Raw genomic sequence first — 19,629 nt, forward strand, 5'->3', positions numbered from 1 at the left:
GAGACAATTGACAAATCAGTCCAAGGTGCCAAATATCCTAGATACACTTCTTTGTATACGGGCAGGATTATTTACTTAAGGGTTAGTCAAACAGAAATTCAATCCAGAAATGGAAAAAATATCAATGTCTGCTTAACTTCCACTTTTGCTATTTTTAGATTTCACATCCGATTCTCAACAACTCACACTGTAGAATATTGAGAATGTATGGCGAAACCATAAAACTTGAAAAATCGACGGAAAAAAAAGCCACAAAAGAAAGAATTACTGCGTCGAGAAACTGCCAGGTCATACAACACCGATACACTGAAACAACGAGAATGCTTAGTGATGAAACGCAAATTACTGTTTGAAGAATGCTGTGTGAAGCACAGAACTAAAGACACATATTTAGAGATAAACAGGAAAAATTGCACACTGACAAAATTGGTGGGGAATGGTTTAATGAAGATGACAAAGAGTTTGAGGTGTTGCCTTGGCCTCCAAATTTCCCAGATTTCAAACTGATTGAGCATCTGTGGGATGTGTTGGAACATCAAATTCGATCCATGGAGGCCCCACCTCGCAACTTGCAAGACTTAAAGGATCTGCTGCTAATATCTTGGTGCCAGATACCATAGGAGACATTCAGAGGTCTTGTGTAGTCCTTGAGACACATTCAGAAGTATTGTATAGTCCATGAGCACATTCAGAAGTCTTGTGTAGTCCATGAGATACATTCAGAGGTCTTGTGTAGTCCATGAGATACCTTCAGAAGTCTTGTGTAGTGCATGAGCACATTCAGAAGTATTGTATAGTCTATGCACATTCAGAAGTCTTGTGTAGTCCATGAGATACCTTCAGAGGTCTTGTGTAGTTCATGAGATACCTTCAGAAGTCTTGTGTAATCCTTGAGATACATTCAGAGGTCTTGTGTAGTCCATGAGATACCTTCAGAAGTCTTGTGTAGTCCATGAGCACATTCAGAAGTCTTGTGTAGTCCATGAGACACATTCAGAGGTACTGTGTAGTCCATGAGACACATTCAGAAGTCTTGTGAGCTCAACGCATCAGAGTTGTTTTGGCAGCACGGGGGGGACCTACACGATATTAGGCAGGTGGTTTCAATGTTGTGGCTGATCAGTGTATACATAGATACAAGAAGGTTTCACTGACCTGAACATGCATACATTATATATGTGCTGCTGGGGCGATTAATGGAATGTAAAAGATCCAGCGCAGTCATTAAACATCGGCTTTAAAGCTCACATAATGTAATATTTTTTTTCTTTTTAACTGACTCGGGGAAAATAAAGGATATTTAATTTCAGTTTGTGAACAACGCCAATGTACCCCATTTTTGCCAGATCCTATCCTAACAACCAAAAGCCTGCTCTATGAGATTAAAGTGGCACCCTACCCCCTTAATTGAAAATACTTATATTGACTGTGTTGGAATTTCACTGAAATTCCAACCCACTCAAGCGATGTACTGAGACAAAATAGGGACTAACTAGTCTCAGTATTTTTCCTACGCCTGATACTTCTAGACACTGGGCAGAGCTATCGCCATCTAGAAGTGTCGATCTCCCCAGCCTTCACCAGTGATGGCAGCAGGGAGTTGTTTTTTTTTTTATCTATGGAGGATCCTCCATAGATGTTCAACGCTGTACTCTTGCGAATGTGCGAGAGTATAGCAGTGTCGTCGGCTCGTGGAGTTTCTGAAGACGAACCGCAGGAAGATGATGGTAGCACCCATGAGGGACAAGTTCAGGTAAGTAAATCTCACCTTTCCCTTCCTCCCCCCGTCCACCGGACCCCCCGTGGAGATGTCACCGTTGGGGGTCTTTGAAAATTCTGCAAAGTCCCAAGATGGTGACAGTGCCGCTTTAACCCACTAACTTGGGAATTCCTGTCTTAATTCCCCCCCCCTTATATTGTCTGCATTTTCAGATGATTAAAGCTTCCTCCTGTATCTAAATTTATTTGTAATTCACTTGGAATTCACACTGTATTCCCACTGTAGTAAATAACCCTGCAGGTTAAAATTCTAACTAACTGAGTTGTATATAAAAAAAGGTTAGTAAAAGTATTAATATTTGGCAGAAATGTCCTATGAATTGTAGTACTAATATCATGAGGATCAATGTATACATCAAATATTCTTTTTTGATAACATAGATTCGAAAAAATCTATTTTCTGGTTGTTACCTTAGAAAAACAATAAGAATATTGCTGTCTGGGTATTTCTTTAAAAAGGAAATGGATGCTCTGATTGCAGTTCCACCAACTATCTAAGGTTTCAATTTTTAGACATTTAGAATTTCAATTACTGTATAAATATAATCAACCTAAGATCAAGGAGATCTCTATCTTCACCTAGACCAGGAGACCCAAGAAGGAGCGGTATCTCCGATTCTCATCAGAATGATACAATATATAACTAATGTCTTAATTTGCTTATATTATAATGTGATTTTGTTCCAGATTGCAGTGACAAATGACAATGGAAAATGGAAATTTTCTTCTTGCTGAGTTTGGGTTCTAACATGAATTCTCAAAACTGAAAATGGCTCCAAGATGCTCTGAAAAGACAGATCCTCCAGACCTTCAACCATATGGTGGGTTTCCCAGATGTTCTTTATAATTTCAAAGTACGAGATAGAAATAGTGAGATGACCAAAACCACTGAGTGCAGACAAGGCACTACAAATGGGACACACACTCCCTATATCCCTTCAGAAAAAAATGCAACAAAAAACTGTACATCAACAGAGTGCAAATACAGTGTAGTGCGCCACTTTCACAAACAGTGATGTATATAATTACCAACTGGATGATGAGCTAGAAGCACTCACATAAATATAAAAAGAAATATCATATGCAAAACAGCTTTAATTCACAAGCGATAAAAACAGAATAAAAATGGAACACTCACAAATAAAATGGCACAATTGAAATGAATCAATATGTGCAAAAGCGTATTAGCCGATAGGCTGTTACCCCGGATGCAGCAGTCTTTGTGGAGGTGATTCAGGGCTTCAGCAATTCAGTCCTAGTGAATCTGGTACCTCTAGCTGCCAAAATCTTTCCTGGGCTGTATAGGTGCTCAACGCGTTTCGTCTCTTTATTGCAGACTATCTCAGGAGAATGTTGGTTCTTCTGTGTCTTCTGCGTCCTCTTCTGGCATGTGTGAATGCGCGGTGACGTAATTACGCCTGCGTATGCCGCCCACGTGCGTTCCACTGTGGAACGCAGATTAACTTTATTTGTATCGGCACATTGGACGGGACTCGGCTTCTATGTAACAAATGCCGGTCTATAGCCCTATGCCTTATGACATAAAAACCACCAATCTATTTAGTGTGTACAAAACAGCTCTGCGTGTAAAAAGTATATTATATAATTATAATTGCAATTACATGAAGCTATTTTAAAAACAAAAAGCTATTTTAAAAAACTGCCTTAATGCATGGAAATAATAGATTGGTGGATTAATTAAAAATAACAAGGTATATTACAAAGACACAGTTTTTAATAGTTAAGGTTATAATACCCATCAATACAATTTGTTCAAAATGATCCATTGAAGATCGTCAAGTAAAAATGACAAATTTATCTGAAAATAGCAAATTTAATTCATCAGACAGGAATAATCATAATATCAATAGCAAAAATATCAACTTAGTATGCTGAAAAGTATTTACGATATATGCATAATCTTTGAAGGAGCAGAATAAAATGCAAAACCTTTAAAAGAGCAGAATAAAGTAAAAATGGATATAAAAAGCCAAGTAGTTATGAAAAAAAATCGAGGAATAAAAAGTAAAAAAATAAGATAAAAACAAAAATAACAAATAAATAATAAATAAACCGACATTTATCTTGGAATGACACCTAGGAGATACAACAACTGAGATAGTTATAATGTATAAGCATAACAACCACATATATAAAGGAACACATATACAAAAAATGAATAAAAAGTCATAAATATGTAAAAAAAATAGTTAGGACTCTAGACATTTCAATGGAATCAATCCATAAAATCCAGGATATCCAGATCTGTGTTAAGACCGTCTGGAATTGAGGTCTTTAATTTAAAAATCCATTCGGTCTCTTTCATGGCTAGTCGTTTTTCCATGTCACCTCCTCTCCAGTGGGGGGTGACAAAGTCAATACCAATGCAGCTAAAATTTTCAAATTTAAATTCCTTGCAATTATTACAATGCCTTGGTACACTGTGTTTGACATTATTTCTCTTGATGCCATTTAAATGTTCTAGAAGCCGCACATGCAATTTACGTATAGTGCGTCCTATATATTGTATGCCACATTTACACTGTAGCAGATAGACCACATTTCTGCTTTGGCAATTTCTAAAGTGTTTAATATTAAAAGATTCCCCTGTACTGTAGCTTTTAAAATCTAATGTTTTATGGGATTGAAACTTGCAAGCGCTGCATCTGCCGCACTTGTAGAAACCTTTTGGTTTTTCTCTTAAAAAACTATTGTTAGGGGTCATTGGGTCTTTGCTTATTTTCCGTTCTGGTAGGACGCTTGGAGCTAAAATAGATTTAAGATTCTCCGTTCTTTTGTAAATTAAACGCGGTTTCTTAGGTAAAACGTTTTTTCAAAATTCATCCTGCGTTGTAATGGGCCAACATTTCTTAATAGTTTTTTCAATTGAGTAGGCCTTACTATTGTATTTTGTAATAAAAGCCGTATTAAAATCTTTATTCCCTGGTTTTGTTCCTCTTTTAAAAAAAAAATCCCTTCTATTATTTCTTTTGCTTTCAGGAAATGTTCCGGAGGATTGGAGTAAGGCAGATGTTGTTCCTATATTCAAAAAGGGTTCAAAATCCTTGCCTGGAAATTATAGACCTGCGAGTTTAACTTCTGTGGCAGGTTTAATATTTGAAAGGTTATTAAGGGATAATATTCAAGAATTCCTTGAGAAGAACATGGTTATCAGCAAAAATCAGCACGGTTTTATGAAGCACAGGTCATGTCAAACTAACTTGATTGCGTTCTACGAAGAAGTAAGTAGAAGTATAGCTCAGGGTGTTGCAGTGGATGTGATCTATTTGGATTTTGCCAAGGCATTTGATACAGTTCCACACAATAGATTAGTGTTCAAACTTAAGGAAATCGGTCTAGATGAAAATGCTTGTTCTTGGGTAGAACATTGGCTTAAAAACAGAGTATAAAGAGTTGTCGTTAATGGTAAATTTTCAAGCTGGACAGAGATGGCAAGTGGTGTCCCTCAGGGGTCTGTTCTGGGACCCCTTCTATTTAACATGTTTATAAATGATCTTGAAGACAGCATTGAAAGTCATGTTTCAGTGTTTGCAGATGACACAAAACTTTGTAAAATAATACAATGTGAGCAAGATATTACTTTGCTGCAGAGGGATTTAGATAGACTGGAGGACTGGGCACTCAAATGGCAGATGGAATTTAATGTTGAAAAATGCAAAGTTATGCACTTCCGCGTAAAGAATACACAAGCAACGTATACCTTTAATGAAAGCGAATTAGGGATAACAACACACGAAAAGGACTTGGGAATTGTTATAGACAACAAACTATGCAACAATGTGCAATGTCAAACAGCAGTGGCCAAGGCCAGTAAGGTATTGTCATGCATGAAAAAGGGCATTTATTCTCAGGACGAGAATATAATTTTGCCTCTTTATAAATCACTGTTAAGACCACATATTGAATATGCTGTGCAATTTTGGGCACCTGTTCTAAAGAAGGATATTATGGCACTAGAAAAAGTGCAGATGCGGGCTACAAAATTAATAAAAGGAATAGAACATATCAGCTATGAAGAAAGGTTAACAAATTTAAACCTATTTAGTTTAGAAAAACGTCGCCTGAGAGGGGATATAATAACATTATATAAATATATTCGGGGCCAATACAAACCATTGTGTGGAAATCTATTCACAAACCGGACTTTACATAGGACACGAGGCTATGCGTTTAGACTGGAAGAAAGAAGATTTCGTCTAAGGCAAAGGAAAGGTTTTTTTTTACTGTAAGAACAATCAGGATGTGGAATTCTCTGCATGAAGAAGTGGTTTCATCAGAGTCCATACAGATGTTCAAACAGCTACTAGATGCATACTTGCAAAAACAGAATATTCAAGGATAATCTCAATGTAGGGTAATAACTGCTTGATCCAAGGATAAATCTGACTGCCATTCTGGGGTCAAGAAGGATTTTTTTTTCTAGCTTGTTGCAAAATTGTGCTTCAAACTGGGTTTTTTTGCCTTCTTTTGGATCAACAGCAAAAAAACAAATGTGAGGAAGGCTGAACTTGATGGACGCAAGTCTCTTTTCAGCTATGTAACTATGTAACTATGTAACTATGTAATTATGTTTTTCCACTTGTTTCTGTGATTCTTCTACAAGATCCATTGAATAATGTGTGTTGTAAATGTTTTATTTAAAACTTGTGCTTGCATTCTAAAATCCTCCTTCTCAGTACAATTTCTGTATAGTCGCATGTGTTGTCCATTCGGGATATTTCTGAGCTAGTTGGGATGATGGTAACTCGAAAACTCAATAAAGCTGTTACCATCAGTGGGTTTAAAAAATGTTCTATTCTGTATACATCCATTTTTAATAGGTAAAAGGTGAGATGTAGGAAGTTGATTTCAGTTGATTGTACTTCAGAAGACTAAATTGTAAGAATTAGAATTAATATAATTTAAAAAATCATCTAAAATAGCTCTAGGCCTTTTCTAAATAATTAAAACAGAGGAGGAATCACCACCCTCCCTGTACCAGCGGTTGACACAACAGCTCCTACCTCCAGAACCACCATGCAGGGAGGCGAGCCGCCTATTACCTGCCCCAGCAACAATCCAAACCAGCAACGATAGCGACAGCACAGGTGGGACGGAAATACCCCGCGATCCGACCATTGCCGAGAGCAGAGACCGAGCTGATCACCAAGTGTAGTTCCCCTGCTTGAGGACGGACCTCCTACTCACCACCTGTCCAACCTGCAACAAAACGGGCAACGAACAGATGACCAGACGCAGGCGACACCAAGTCTCCCACCACAGCGGTCCACAGCCCTGAGAGGACCAAGAGGGACGAACCACCAGAACGCGGCTGCAGTCCCAGAGAAACCAACAAGAAACTTACAAGGCAGCATGGCTGGACTGTGTTCTGACACCTGCTCTGGTAGGCATTCGCCCCCTGCTACATAGAATGAGCAGAGCAGGTGCCGGTTAGTGGTGGGATCCCCCCTGCTAGAGAGGTCTCAGGACCACCACGACGATGGCTCCCTGCTGACTCAGATTAGAGTGAGAATATCAATAAAGTGACTAACCTAGCTTGACTGCCACTCATACTCAAAATGTACTAGCCTGACTGTAAAGCTATCATTGTATGCAAGCATAACCTGTAACAACTACAGACTAGCATAAACACTGACCAAGCCTTACTATAGTATAAACCCATTCATCTCAACCGAACTTAAGCTGAATATAACATAACATAAAATTGTGCCTGGCAATCTTTTGTCCTGCATGCTTAGCGAGGAAAATTCTTGAGGACTGCTTTCGGGACACCTCATGACTGCTTGTAATTTATACGTGCACTGCAAAAATAAAATTTTAAAAAATAAATAAATAAATAGCTTCATGTAATTACAATTATAATTATATAATATACTTTTTACACGCAGAGCTGTTTTGTACACACTAAATAGATTGGTGTTTTTTTTGTCATTAGGCATAAGGCTATAGACCGGCATTTGTTACATAGAAGCCGAGTTCCGTCCAATGTGCTGTTTCAAATAAAGTTAATCTGCGTTCCACAGTGGAATGCACGTGGGCGGCATACGCAGGCGTAATTACGTCACTTTGCCACGCATGCGCACATACCAGAAGAGGACGCAGAAGACACAGAAGAACCAACATGCTCCTGAGGAAGTCTGCAATAAAGAGACGAAACACGTTGAGCACCTATACAGCCCAGGAAAGATTTTGGCAGCTAGAGGTACCAGATTCACTAGGACTGAATTGCTGAAGCCCTGAATCACCTCCACAAAGACTGCTGCATCCGGGGTAACAGCCTATCGGCTAATACGCTTTTGCACATATTGATTCTTTTCAATTGTGCCATTTTATTTGTGAGTGTTCCATTTTTATTCTGTTTTTATCGCTTGTGAATTAAAGCTGTTCTGCACTATGATATTTATTTTTATCTTTATGTGAGTGCTTCTAGCTCATCATCCAGTTGGTAATTATATACATCACTGTTTTGTGAAAGTGGAGCACTACACTGTATTTGCACTCATTTTTATTTCAAACTGTTTTTTTAGTGTAGGCATTAAAAAAAGGCAATACAGAGCAATCGCTTTGTTCAAGATAAGAAAGTAATACAATTAATATCCAAAAGAGCGTAAAGGAGGACAGGGTATTAAAATTATAAATCAACATACATTTTTAACTGGTATTAGAGACATTGAGGAGGTGTTATGATCTCTCAAGCCATGATTCTTGGTGGCAACAACAATATCATTAACAACCATGATAACCCCATTTATTAAATGTTATTATATTATATTAGGTATATACTTTGCAGCACACTGATTGTTCTTTTGTTCTTTTTTTTTACAAAATGTCAAGGGGTGGGGGCCAGGGGGGAGGACATTAGGTCCCCCCCAAAATTTTTATTTATGGCCCCCACCCACCGATCAGGGGTGGGGGCTGGGGGGGAGGACATTAGGTCCCCCACCATTTTTTATTTATGGCCGCCACCAACCGCTCAGGGGTGGGGGTCAGGGGGTAGGACATTACTATTACTAAGTAATCTTTACTTAGTATTAGTAAATGTGGCTGAAAGACCAATTTAGGTGACCAATTTAGGTCTTTCAGCCTTTTGGTAGATAGCTCCCTAATACTGTGGGAATTAGGGAGTTATCTACAAAGCGGCTGCTTATTTTATGTTATTTTTAAGTGGTTTCCCTATCCACATTTGTTTGCAGGGCACTTGTCCTACTCTTACCCCCATGTTACTTCCTTTTGCAGCCCTCTAGCCCTTTCCAGGAGTTTTTTAGAGCCATTTTTGTGGCCAAAAGTTCGGGTCCCCATTAACTTCAATGGTGTTCGGGGTGAAGTTCGAGCCCGAACGCAGACTTTTTTATAAAGTTCGGCTGAACCCGCCGGACCCGAACATCCAGGTGTCCGCTCAACTCTACTGGTAATATTTCACAAATGTCTTTTCACTAAGTTTTATATTTTATCTTTATTTTATCTGTGTTCTATGTTTTCTATCGTCTATCTCATATTTTGTATTTTCTCTCTCTCGATGTCTCTCCACTATACTCTCTCTCTCCTTCTTTTCTCTTTTATTTCGCTACTTTTTAAAAATTGTCATTTGCCAATATTTCAGGGGAATTGCAGTGCCCAGCGGCAAACTGAAATAAATAGATAGTTTCAGAGGATCGCTCAGCTTTCAAAACGATTAAGGAGGCATCTTGGTAGTTCATCTCTTTAGTATCGGAAGAACATTATTTTGTGGGTTCAACAGCATGCACCCGAAAACCCGAAGACTGCATTCTCTACATATAAGAGGAAACAAAACGTGGTGTCTTACAGTGAATGGTTAAACAGCACATTATTCTTTTTTTAATAAATTGTAATGTTTCTTTTGAGATATGTAAAACCATTTATATAATGTACGTATTGTGTTATTTATTAAACCATTTTATTTATTACAAATCTGTAATCATTTTGTGTGTATGTGTGGAAGGGGGGGATTGCCACCGACATTTAAAACTGATGTCAGACTTGGAAGGATGTCAACACACCTTGGTCTAGGGGTGCAAGCTTTCTATCTTTTCTTCTTACACAATATTTGGTAGAAATGAAGGGTTTTGTTACTGTGTGATAAAAAAGCTAAGGCATCAGGAACTTGCAGAGAGATGTACAGCTTCCAGAACATCAGAACATGGATGTAACATTGTAACGAGATGCAACATGGGGGCAAAAAATTGTAAAATAGATGACACCAAATGTAAGAAGGATGTAACAAGGGTTTGGGGATAAGAACACAATACTTACAGGGAGGGTTACAAAAGAACTGAAGTCTCACTACTGATAAAATATTTACAATTTACTTACATTCAATAGGACTATGAGTTCTCAGAGCCATATAAAAAGTCAAGCCCTACGCTACTACCCACAGCCACTACAATCATCGAGAGTCCATAGCCTATACACCAGAGGCACATTTCTACTCAGTAAGACTGAATTTTTACTTACAATTGATTAGTGGCGGTTTGAGCCCTGAAAATGTATTAGACATGTGCAATTTGTTCCAAATCGAATTTTGTCCAAATTATGCTGACTTGGACTTTTTTTTTTTGTAATTTTGATCTTTTAGCAGTTTAGCCTATATCTCCCTAAATTGGTACTTTTTTTTTTTTCTTAACTATGTGACTGCCACCTTTATTCATTTCCCACAGGGAATTATGGGCGTCATAATTGAAAAAAAATTAAGACATTTTTCTGAAGAATCTAGTTGGGTCTTAATCGATATTTTTAGAATCTCAGACAAACCGCAATTCAGAAATTAACGTATTGAAGTGAAACAAATACATCCCTCATGTAAATCTCTAATATGTATAGTTATAACATACCAAGTGACAGTTAAAGGACCACTCTAGTGCCAGGAAAGCATACTCGTTTTCCTGGCACTAGAGTGCCCTGAGGGTGCCTCCACCCTCAGGGTCCCCCTCCCGCCCGGCTCTGGAAAGGGGAAAAGGGTTAAAACTTACCTTTTTCCAGCACTGGGCGGGGAGCTCTCCTCCTCCTCTCCGCCTCCGTTCCTCCCCGTCGGCTGAATGCGCACGCGCGGCAAGAGCGCGGCATAATGCTTTCCTATGGACGCTTGCGTGCTCTCACTGTGATTTTCACAGTGAGAATCACGCAAGCGCCTCTAGCGGCTGTCAGTGAGACAGCCACTAGAGGAAAAAGGGGAAGGCTTAACTAATTGATAAACATAGCAGTTTCTCTGAATGCTATGTTTATAAAAAAATTAGTTAACCCTAGCTGGACCTGGCACCCATACCACGTCATTAAGCTGAAGTGGTCTGGGTGCCTAGAGTGGTCCTTTAATATTTTTTGTTAGCATTTATGATATAAAAGATAATATAAAATAATGGTATAAAAATATAATAACATGAACTATTATTAATGATACTAATAATAATACTAGATGGGCCGAATGGTTCTTATCTGCCGTCACATTCTATGTAACATCATATTTATTATTAAAAAAACAACATAACAATATGAAAAATACATAGCGGTACAAATGTATTTTAGTGATTTATAACCTAATTCTGCAGTTTATTGAGTACATCTCTATGTGTGTGTGAATGCGTGGGTGTGTATGTGTTTGCTCGCTCATTGAGGGAATAACAAGAAGAAAAGAGAAAACCATCAAATCAGCTAAAAATGACATAAAAAACAAAGCAGAGTGAGAGGGAATCCCCTTGTTGGGAAACTGCCAAATTTCAAAGCAAAGAAACAATGAGAACATTCTTCGTAATGAAACACAGATTAATTCTATTGGTTGTAGAACTCTGCTTGAAACACAGAGACACACACACACACACACATATTTACTGAGACCTTGCAATGCAGAGCTAAAAGGAAAAAGAACATTGTTTATTGCAGTTAACAATTGTGTGCTTGAATACATTTACATTAATCCGACTGCACTCAGCGATTTATTTATTTTTGTTAAATTATATTTTATTGAACAATTTTTAGAAAACATAATTTTACCAATATTAAACAAAGATCTACCAATGAATAACAATTAATTGAAGTGTGGGGGGAAAAAAAGAGGGGAAGGGGAAAAAAAAATTATAAAATAAAAAAGGGGGTAGGGAAGTCTATCCATAAAAACATACATATTTGCATCCGTGGTGTCTTGTAGACCCTTGTATGTTTGATGACCAGAGTTGGCCAAAGACATTTTGCTGCCTGTGTCCAAAATCAAAATGTTGCCCCCATATCCTGCACACGTGCCAAATGCACATATTCCAGCTTCTCACACATAAGTAGTTTACTAACCACTTATAAACACACATAACTACGCAAACCATTGTCTGTAAATCTATTCATAAACAGGACTATACGTTGGACACAACATCATCCATACATAAACTCCTTGCATGGGGGCTGTGCATAACTGCATGTGTTTTTCTCTGAAATAAACAGATTGCTTCTTTTACCCAATACGACTGGTTGCGTCGATTATATTGGGGAAACTCTACACAACAGGAATAACAGTAATAGTTCTCTTGTTTAACCCAATACGACTGGTCTTGTCCACTATATTGGGGAATGGTTCCAGAGGGCTAGAATCACTGTATGCTGTAGCAGAATCCAGGTCCAGCGGAGGATTACAGAAGCGGCGATCAAGGGACACCAAGAGACCCTGCGAACCCGTGACAGGGTCATCATGGACTACCTGACCCAAAGGCGGCTTCACAGCCCCATACACAGCAAGCTGCAATGGATTGTGTTTTCTGACACCTTTCCACTATTTTTTAACACATACGTTTTTCAGCAATTTGAGCTAAATTGGACCACACAGACTAGCTTTTGCTCCCCACTCGCATCAAAGAGCCTTAGGCGCAGATGACTCTAAAGCCAGTTCATAGAAGATTGTCCTTCCTTGCATCACTTTTGATACACAAAGAGTGTAGTGCAAAGTCTATCAGCTGAGATGAGTGATACATAACTTAGCATTGTCTCACTTAATTTCCCACATCCATCTAAACTGAAAGTCTATTTCATGTATCCACAAATCTTTCTGTGCCAAAATGCATAAAACATTTTTTGAATTGTGAACATGATAAAAATGCTGCATTTTCTCTAATAAACTGATATATATATATATAGATCATTTTTTTTTTTTTGCACCAATTTTTTTTTTGGAAGGCTTGTCAACGTTTCTGTATAAAATGACCATGTGGCAATATTAAAACCTCTGTCTGTTGCAGGTATTTAAACTACCCAGTGTCCTGGCTGATCAAGAGCACTTGTTTGCCTCCTTTTTATTAATCATTGTATGCCAGCACCCGCAGTTATCACTGTCTGCATCCCCAGTTATCACTGCCAGCATCCCCAGTTATCACTGCCAGCACCCCCAGTTTTTACTGTCTTCATCCCCAGTTATCACTGCCAGCACCCCCAGTTTTCACTGTCTTCATCCCCAGTTATCACTGCCAGCATCCCCAATTATCTCAGCCAGCATCCCCAGTTATCCCTATTTGCCTGCATCTCTAGTTATCACAGCTTGCACCGCAAATTGTCACTGTTTGATTGCACCCCCACCCCCAGTTATCGCAGCCTGCACCACAGTTATTACTGTTGCTTTAACCCCTAGTTATCACAGTTTACACGCACCCCCAGTTATCACTGTTTTCACGCACCCCCCATTATCACTGTTTGCTTGCACCCCTGTTATCACAGCCTGTACCCCAGTTATCACAGTTTTCATGCATCCTCAGTTATCACTGTTTCCGGCATTAATTTAGAAAATAGTGATAAATAAGTACATATATGATGCTAGTCCAGCCAACAGTGTTGGGGTGCTGGACCCCTAAACATTTCATTTCAGTTTTTTTTAATTAATATTCTTAGATATGGGGTCACACTCTTATGAAACGTGAAAGGGCATTTTGTATATATGAACACTTTATCTAAAATAAAGTGATTTCCAACTCAGACATATAATGACTAACAGTGAGAAATGTGTCTGTATGCAATGCACATTGTTTGTCCTATTTGCATATTGATGACACCTAGGGCAAAAATAATTAATGAAGGTGAGATCATAAAGCAAAAGACTACAGAGATAGACATGTTAAGAAGAATGCACGTGGATATTCAACTGAGACGCCAGAAGAGGCAGAGAACAAACATAAACTATGCATACATTAACAGAGACAAAAATAAAATGACAAAGATGTAAAAAAATAGAAAACAATGTAATTTGATCAAATCTAAGACAATTCAGAAAAAAATATTTTTACAAAGTAAAACGACATACAGTAGTATGAACGTTGTATTTTCCTATTGTTTTTAATACTTGAATTAAAAGTAATCAGGACTTTCCCCCTGCTGGACAAATGTAAATGGAAAGTGACAAGAAATAGTTTGGGAAAATTTTCTATTTCTCTTTAGATACTATAAATATTAAGCCTGAGACATGGAACTCACATACAAGAAAGTACACTCTAAGCGAGGACCCTACAACGCCAAAGGAAGATCCAAAGAGAGGTATGGACCTTCTCCTCTGTGTGAGACTTTCTTTACATGACTGTGAATCTTTTTTTTACTAATAATGATTTTTTTTTTTGCTTTCCAGTAACAATGACTTCAGTCGTTTTAAAGACATTCCTCATCTTGTCAGGTCTAATCTCCCTCACCTATTCCCAAAACTGCAAATGGCTTCGTCCTCAACAGATGTATTTGAACAGGAAGATCCTTCAAAGCTTCAACCAAATGGTGGGTTTCAGGTAGCCTCCTCACCTCTCCTCACCTGGCATGATGTTTGCAAACATTTTTAAAAGGATCATTTTTAATATAAATTTCTCCATAATTTTCAGAGTCTTCTTGAAATAACTTCTGGAACTTGCCCACAAAATTCTACAGTGGTTCCTAATATTGATGATCTCTACAACATCTCACAGGTAACTTAATCTTTGTTTTAAAAGAAGATCCTTTTTGAGGGATTTCCGAAACTAGGAATTGATCATCTACAATCTGCAGCTTGATAACGGAAACAGACAGACTTACACCTATTCTATTTCTCAGGTTGAAGAAGCTGCTATCGCTGCTCGTGACGTTACAAACCAAACAATCCGGTTCTATAAAAGAAACCATCAGAAACTCCAGTGCGATGAGAAGGCCTGGGAAAGAGTGGAGATGCTTCTCTATTACCAGCTAAATCTGCTAGATGACTGTGTAAGCGCCAATGTTAATTCATGTATTGATATTTTCAGGATAACATTAGAAGACGATTTTAATTAAAACAAATATTTGTATCTTTTCAGATCCCAGAAGGTGCAGAGAATCCACAGTTTCAACTAAACATATCAGAATATTTCATTTCATTACAGAAGATTGTAAATGAAGAGGTAAGTATTATTTCTCTACAGTGTTACCCAGCATATCTTTTTCACATTCAGGATGTTTGAAAGCATTACAAGAATTGATGTAAAACTGACAAAACAGAATCTTGTGAAAATGTTTACAGAGCATAAAACATTCTAGTCTCTCTGTATCTCCTAAATGATATCAACAGTTATCTTTCTATTTCTCCTGTTTGACATTTATCAGCTTCACTTTTCTTTATTAATTCCGGTAGGTGGATACATGTGCTCGTACCGTTGTTCAAATAAACATCAAGAGGAATTTACAACTGGCTGCCCTACTATCCTCTCGAATGAGAAGAAAGCATCTCCTGAAAAACATCTCTGTGCTCTAACAAGCTTATCTCGTAGAATATTTTGTATCTTTCTTATGTTCATCCATTGGAAGGAATTACTACCCATCTTGCTTATTATAGGACCAAAAGGCACTTTAAAATCCATGAACATTTAAAGTTATAGAGCAAAGTCGATTTCTATACAACTGAGCTTGAAATGTTAGCTAAATGACTTCATAGAGCACCATTTCCTTCTGTTTCTACTTCTGTAATGTTTCAAGTATTTATTTATTTATTTATTTTTTATACTGCCATGTTTTTAAATCTTTATATATTTATTATTTTTCAATAAATGTTTTTATTAAAACCTGCAAGTTTTTCTCTGTTTATGTTTCCTGACTTATAATTGAGTCATTATCATTATTGTAGATGCGAACATTAACAGTCAAAAATGTACTAAATTGGGGGGGGGTTAAAGCTGACTAACTCATGTCTGCGGAGCTCTGTCGGAATGGTGAATAAAATCACTCTTCTAGGACTTTTACTGCCCACAAATTGCACCAGAAACATGAGGAGATGCCTGCTGAAGGATGGGGCGGAAAAACAAGAAGCAGAGAACTGACTGACAGGTTTTCTGATGATATCGGGGAACTGTTTCAGAGGCCGCATGACGTGACTTGGCCAAACATGTCAGCCGATCTGGATGCCTTCTTTTTTAAAGTCTCTAAGGACCTTCCCCTGCAGCATACAGGACCTGAGCGATCAGTGGCTGAAAGTACTCTGCCACCTGTACCCACGGAGATCCTTACAAACCTTCTTTCTGACTTATGCAGAAGCCTCTCAGCAGACATATCCCAAGTCAGGGAAGATGTCAGGGACTTTAGGTCACGATTAACAACAGTGGAACAAACTACTCTGACACATGCTACACATATCTCAGAACTGCAGAGACAGGTGAGAGATCTCACTTCTGCTCAGACCACCTTTGATAGCCAGTTTGCAGCCCTGGAAGATAAGAGGCGGGGGAAACACCTAAAGATCAGGGCATAGCTTAGGGCATCACTTTGGCAGAGATGTCCTACTGCCTCCTAAACCAGCAAGGGGCATTCAACTAGACGGCATGTTCTGACTGCCCACTCCTCAGTCCAACAAAGTCCTGATCTCGAGAGACCTCCTGGTCAAATTTTTAAAACGGACACGATAAGGCAGCCATCTTGAACGCCACTAGAGGGAAGACCCAATATAAATTAAAAGAGATGAAGCTCACATTTTACGCTGACCTCTCCCGCTCAACCTTACAGTGGCGTAAATCACTCAGACCTGTTACTACATCTCTCGCATCTCATGGCCTAAAGAATCACTGGGTTGCCTCCCGTGCACTGGTTTTCCAGCACAATGACGCTAATACAAGCTTACTGACACCTCTGAAATTGAAGCTGTCCAGTCCTCCGTGGACATTGCCCCAGCTGCTCTACACACTGCCAATGTTTGTCAACGTCATACCATTTACTCCTGCAATATGTGGAGCAACAAATGTGTCAGTTACTTGATTTGTGCTTTTATTTTGTAGGGAATTGTCATCTTTATTTCTTTAATTTCTTGCTTAAACTTGCCCTAGATGTTCCATAGTGCCTTACCAGCTGCCTTCCTCTTATAAAGCCACGACTAAGTGGTCCATATAGGCCATCATTGGATAAACCAGACCCAGTTAGCTCCTTTATTCTTGCAAATTGCCCTTCTCCCCCAGCTCCAATTGTACTTCTTATCCCCATACCAATCTGGTGAGCTGTCTCACCTATCACTCGAAGTTACCTCGCTATATTGCCTGCTCTTCATATCACTATCTGGCTGGCTCATATTATAAGTTATATTGTTTACCTATTGATTTTGCTGTGTTGTCTCTTCCCTCTTGTATGAATACCTATGCACTGCAAAAAAAATTATAAAAAAATAAAAATTACAAAATCTTTCTTAGATTCTGCATATTCCCTCACATCTGCCTCTCAGTGGGTACGAGTTATTCATCAAAGAGAAATGCTTGACAACCATTAGTCAAAAAGGGGGCTTTAAATGCTTTCTCGATCTGGTTTATACTTGCTATATTCTCATTGGTTAACGCCTGAATTTGGTGGACTGACTGATTGATCACCATTATGACAGGATACTATAATACCCAACACACCGAACTTAGAGCTAGCTATCAAACAAAAAGATAGGAAAATGAAGACGAGGGATATTGGTTTAATACCAGTCTTTAGGATGGCCGAATGTAACTCAAAGAAAAAATCAAGATGAACTGCCCCTGAAAACGGGAGGGGGAGAGGGGGGAAGGGGAGGGGGGGAATAGTCAGGAGCAAAAAACCTTCAAGGATAACAGAAGAGCCACAATACAAGTAAACAAGTCAAGTTTAGAATAACAGACATCAGGAGAGGTAGGATCAAGCTGGGTTAAAGCCAAAATAAGACTGAACAATAGAATCACAGTCTCAGGTATTCAGTAACCATGAAAGGACAATAAGTAATAAGAGTTAGGGGTATAAAGGAAGTACTAAGAGCTCATAGACTAACATAAAAAATTAATTTGCCAAAACATTCAGCTATGATAGCTCTCAACAATCATTGATTGATGGCTCCCATGAGTTGAAGTTCAGACTGTGGTTCACTAAATGACATGGTAAGGCTAGAGTTCAATGTCAAAATTGTAGTATCAATGACGCATGGAACACAGGTGGTGCTTTGAATGGAAGCAGGTAATGTGGCACAGTAGGAGTGTGGGGGAAGGACTTAATGGTTTTATGGAGACCAAATAAAGATGTAGGTTTTGGTATGCAATGCATGATGAAGTATAAAATTACAATTAAAAAATAAATAACAAATATAGGAAGAACATTACATATAAATAGTCTTGATTCTAATCAAAATTATGATCTGGCAAAAAAAAATAATTAAAACAATAACATTTAAACAAAGGTCATATTAATTAGGAGTGCTAAAACTCCCTTTCCTGATTCAAAGACCATCAACAGTTTGGGACAACAGCAGGGAAAATGTGTAGCGTCACTTACTCAAAACAAAGAATGGTGACGTACTATCTGTTCTTCGGATGTTGAGTTTAAAGCATGATGTGTGGGGTTCCTGTATGTTTTTATGAGGATTTTGGGGTGTTTTTGTGTTGTGCTCTTTGTGGCTGAGAGATAATTATTTTAGCGAGCCTCAACTCGGTTATCTCCAAAACACCATGGCAAGATAAGGCACCATGGCAGGATCACTGTATTGTGAATAGGGACCCCATGCTGGCAATACTTGTATAAATACACAAAGACTATAACATGACCTATGTGCAACTCTGGTCTGGCCATGACTAGTCCGAACTTCCAGTCAACTTTTTCCCTACTTCTACACTCGCTAGAAAAGCGCTTTTTTAGGGGAAGGTGCTTTAGACTGTGTGGAGCGCTCCCTTCGGGAGCCAGGGGTAGCACCCCTTATTTTGTCTACAGGAACTCCTGACATTTGACTGGCCAAAACACTAATCACTTTGGAACTCTTTAAGGCATGGACCACGTGTGCTGCCGGAAACAATTTTACCACAGTGGCGTTTTGTCATCTCTTCATGGATCCTGGCACTCTTTTGCCAACATGAGTGCTTGGATCAGAGTTATCCGGGTATATATGATGCGTGGTTTCCTGTATATTTTTAATGCGGTTTTCAGGGTGTTTTTGTGTTGTGCTCTCCATATCAAGGTGATAATTAGTTTAGCGAGCCTCAACTCAATTATCTCCCAGACTCAGAGGCACCAGGGCGGGATCACTGTATTGTGAATAGGGACCCCATGCTTGAGATCCATGTATAAATGACCTTGTTGAACATAACAAAACCAGATCTACTCCCAGTATAAAGTCTTGACTAATGTATGTGGAGAAAGCTATACCAGCATTAATCACTACTTCGTCTAGAAGGAGCTATACCACTACGGGAAAGGAAATTCTTGGCCGACCATACTACGGTGGTCAACCACAGTGTCTATATCTATTCTACACTGAATGTATTATTTACATCTGAGATACCAGAAGAGACAGAAAGAAGGAATAAAGAACACACTTTGAATTTATGAAGACAATAATAGAATCAAAAATACTGTTTATTAATTCACTGAAAATATGGTCTGCTT

At 38.6% G+C, this 19,629-nt stretch overlaps 1 protein-coding gene across 1 annotated transcript; it reads left to right on the forward strand.

The window, feature by feature from the left end:
* The first annotated feature begins 2,548 nt into the window (after positions 1-2,548).
* LOC134566199 (uncharacterized) lies at positions 2,549-15,520 on the forward strand. The gene is made up of 7 exons (XM_063425905.1): positions 2,549-2,600; positions 14,215-14,310; positions 14,399-14,538; positions 14,640-14,723; positions 14,848-14,997; positions 15,087-15,170; positions 15,401-15,520. The coding sequence occupies exons 1-7, from the start codon at positions 2,549-2,551 to the stop codon at positions 15,518-15,520; spliced, it is 726 nt and encodes a 241-aa protein (XP_063281975.1).
* The last annotated feature ends 4,109 nt before the right edge of the window (positions 15,521-19,629 follow it).

This window comes from Pelobates fuscus, chromosome 6 (assembly GCF_036172605.1).
Source record: "Pelobates fuscus isolate aPelFus1 chromosome 6, aPelFus1.pri, whole genome shotgun sequence".
Taxonomy (NCBI): domain Eukaryota; kingdom Metazoa; phylum Chordata; class Amphibia; order Anura; family Pelobatidae; genus Pelobates; species Pelobates fuscus.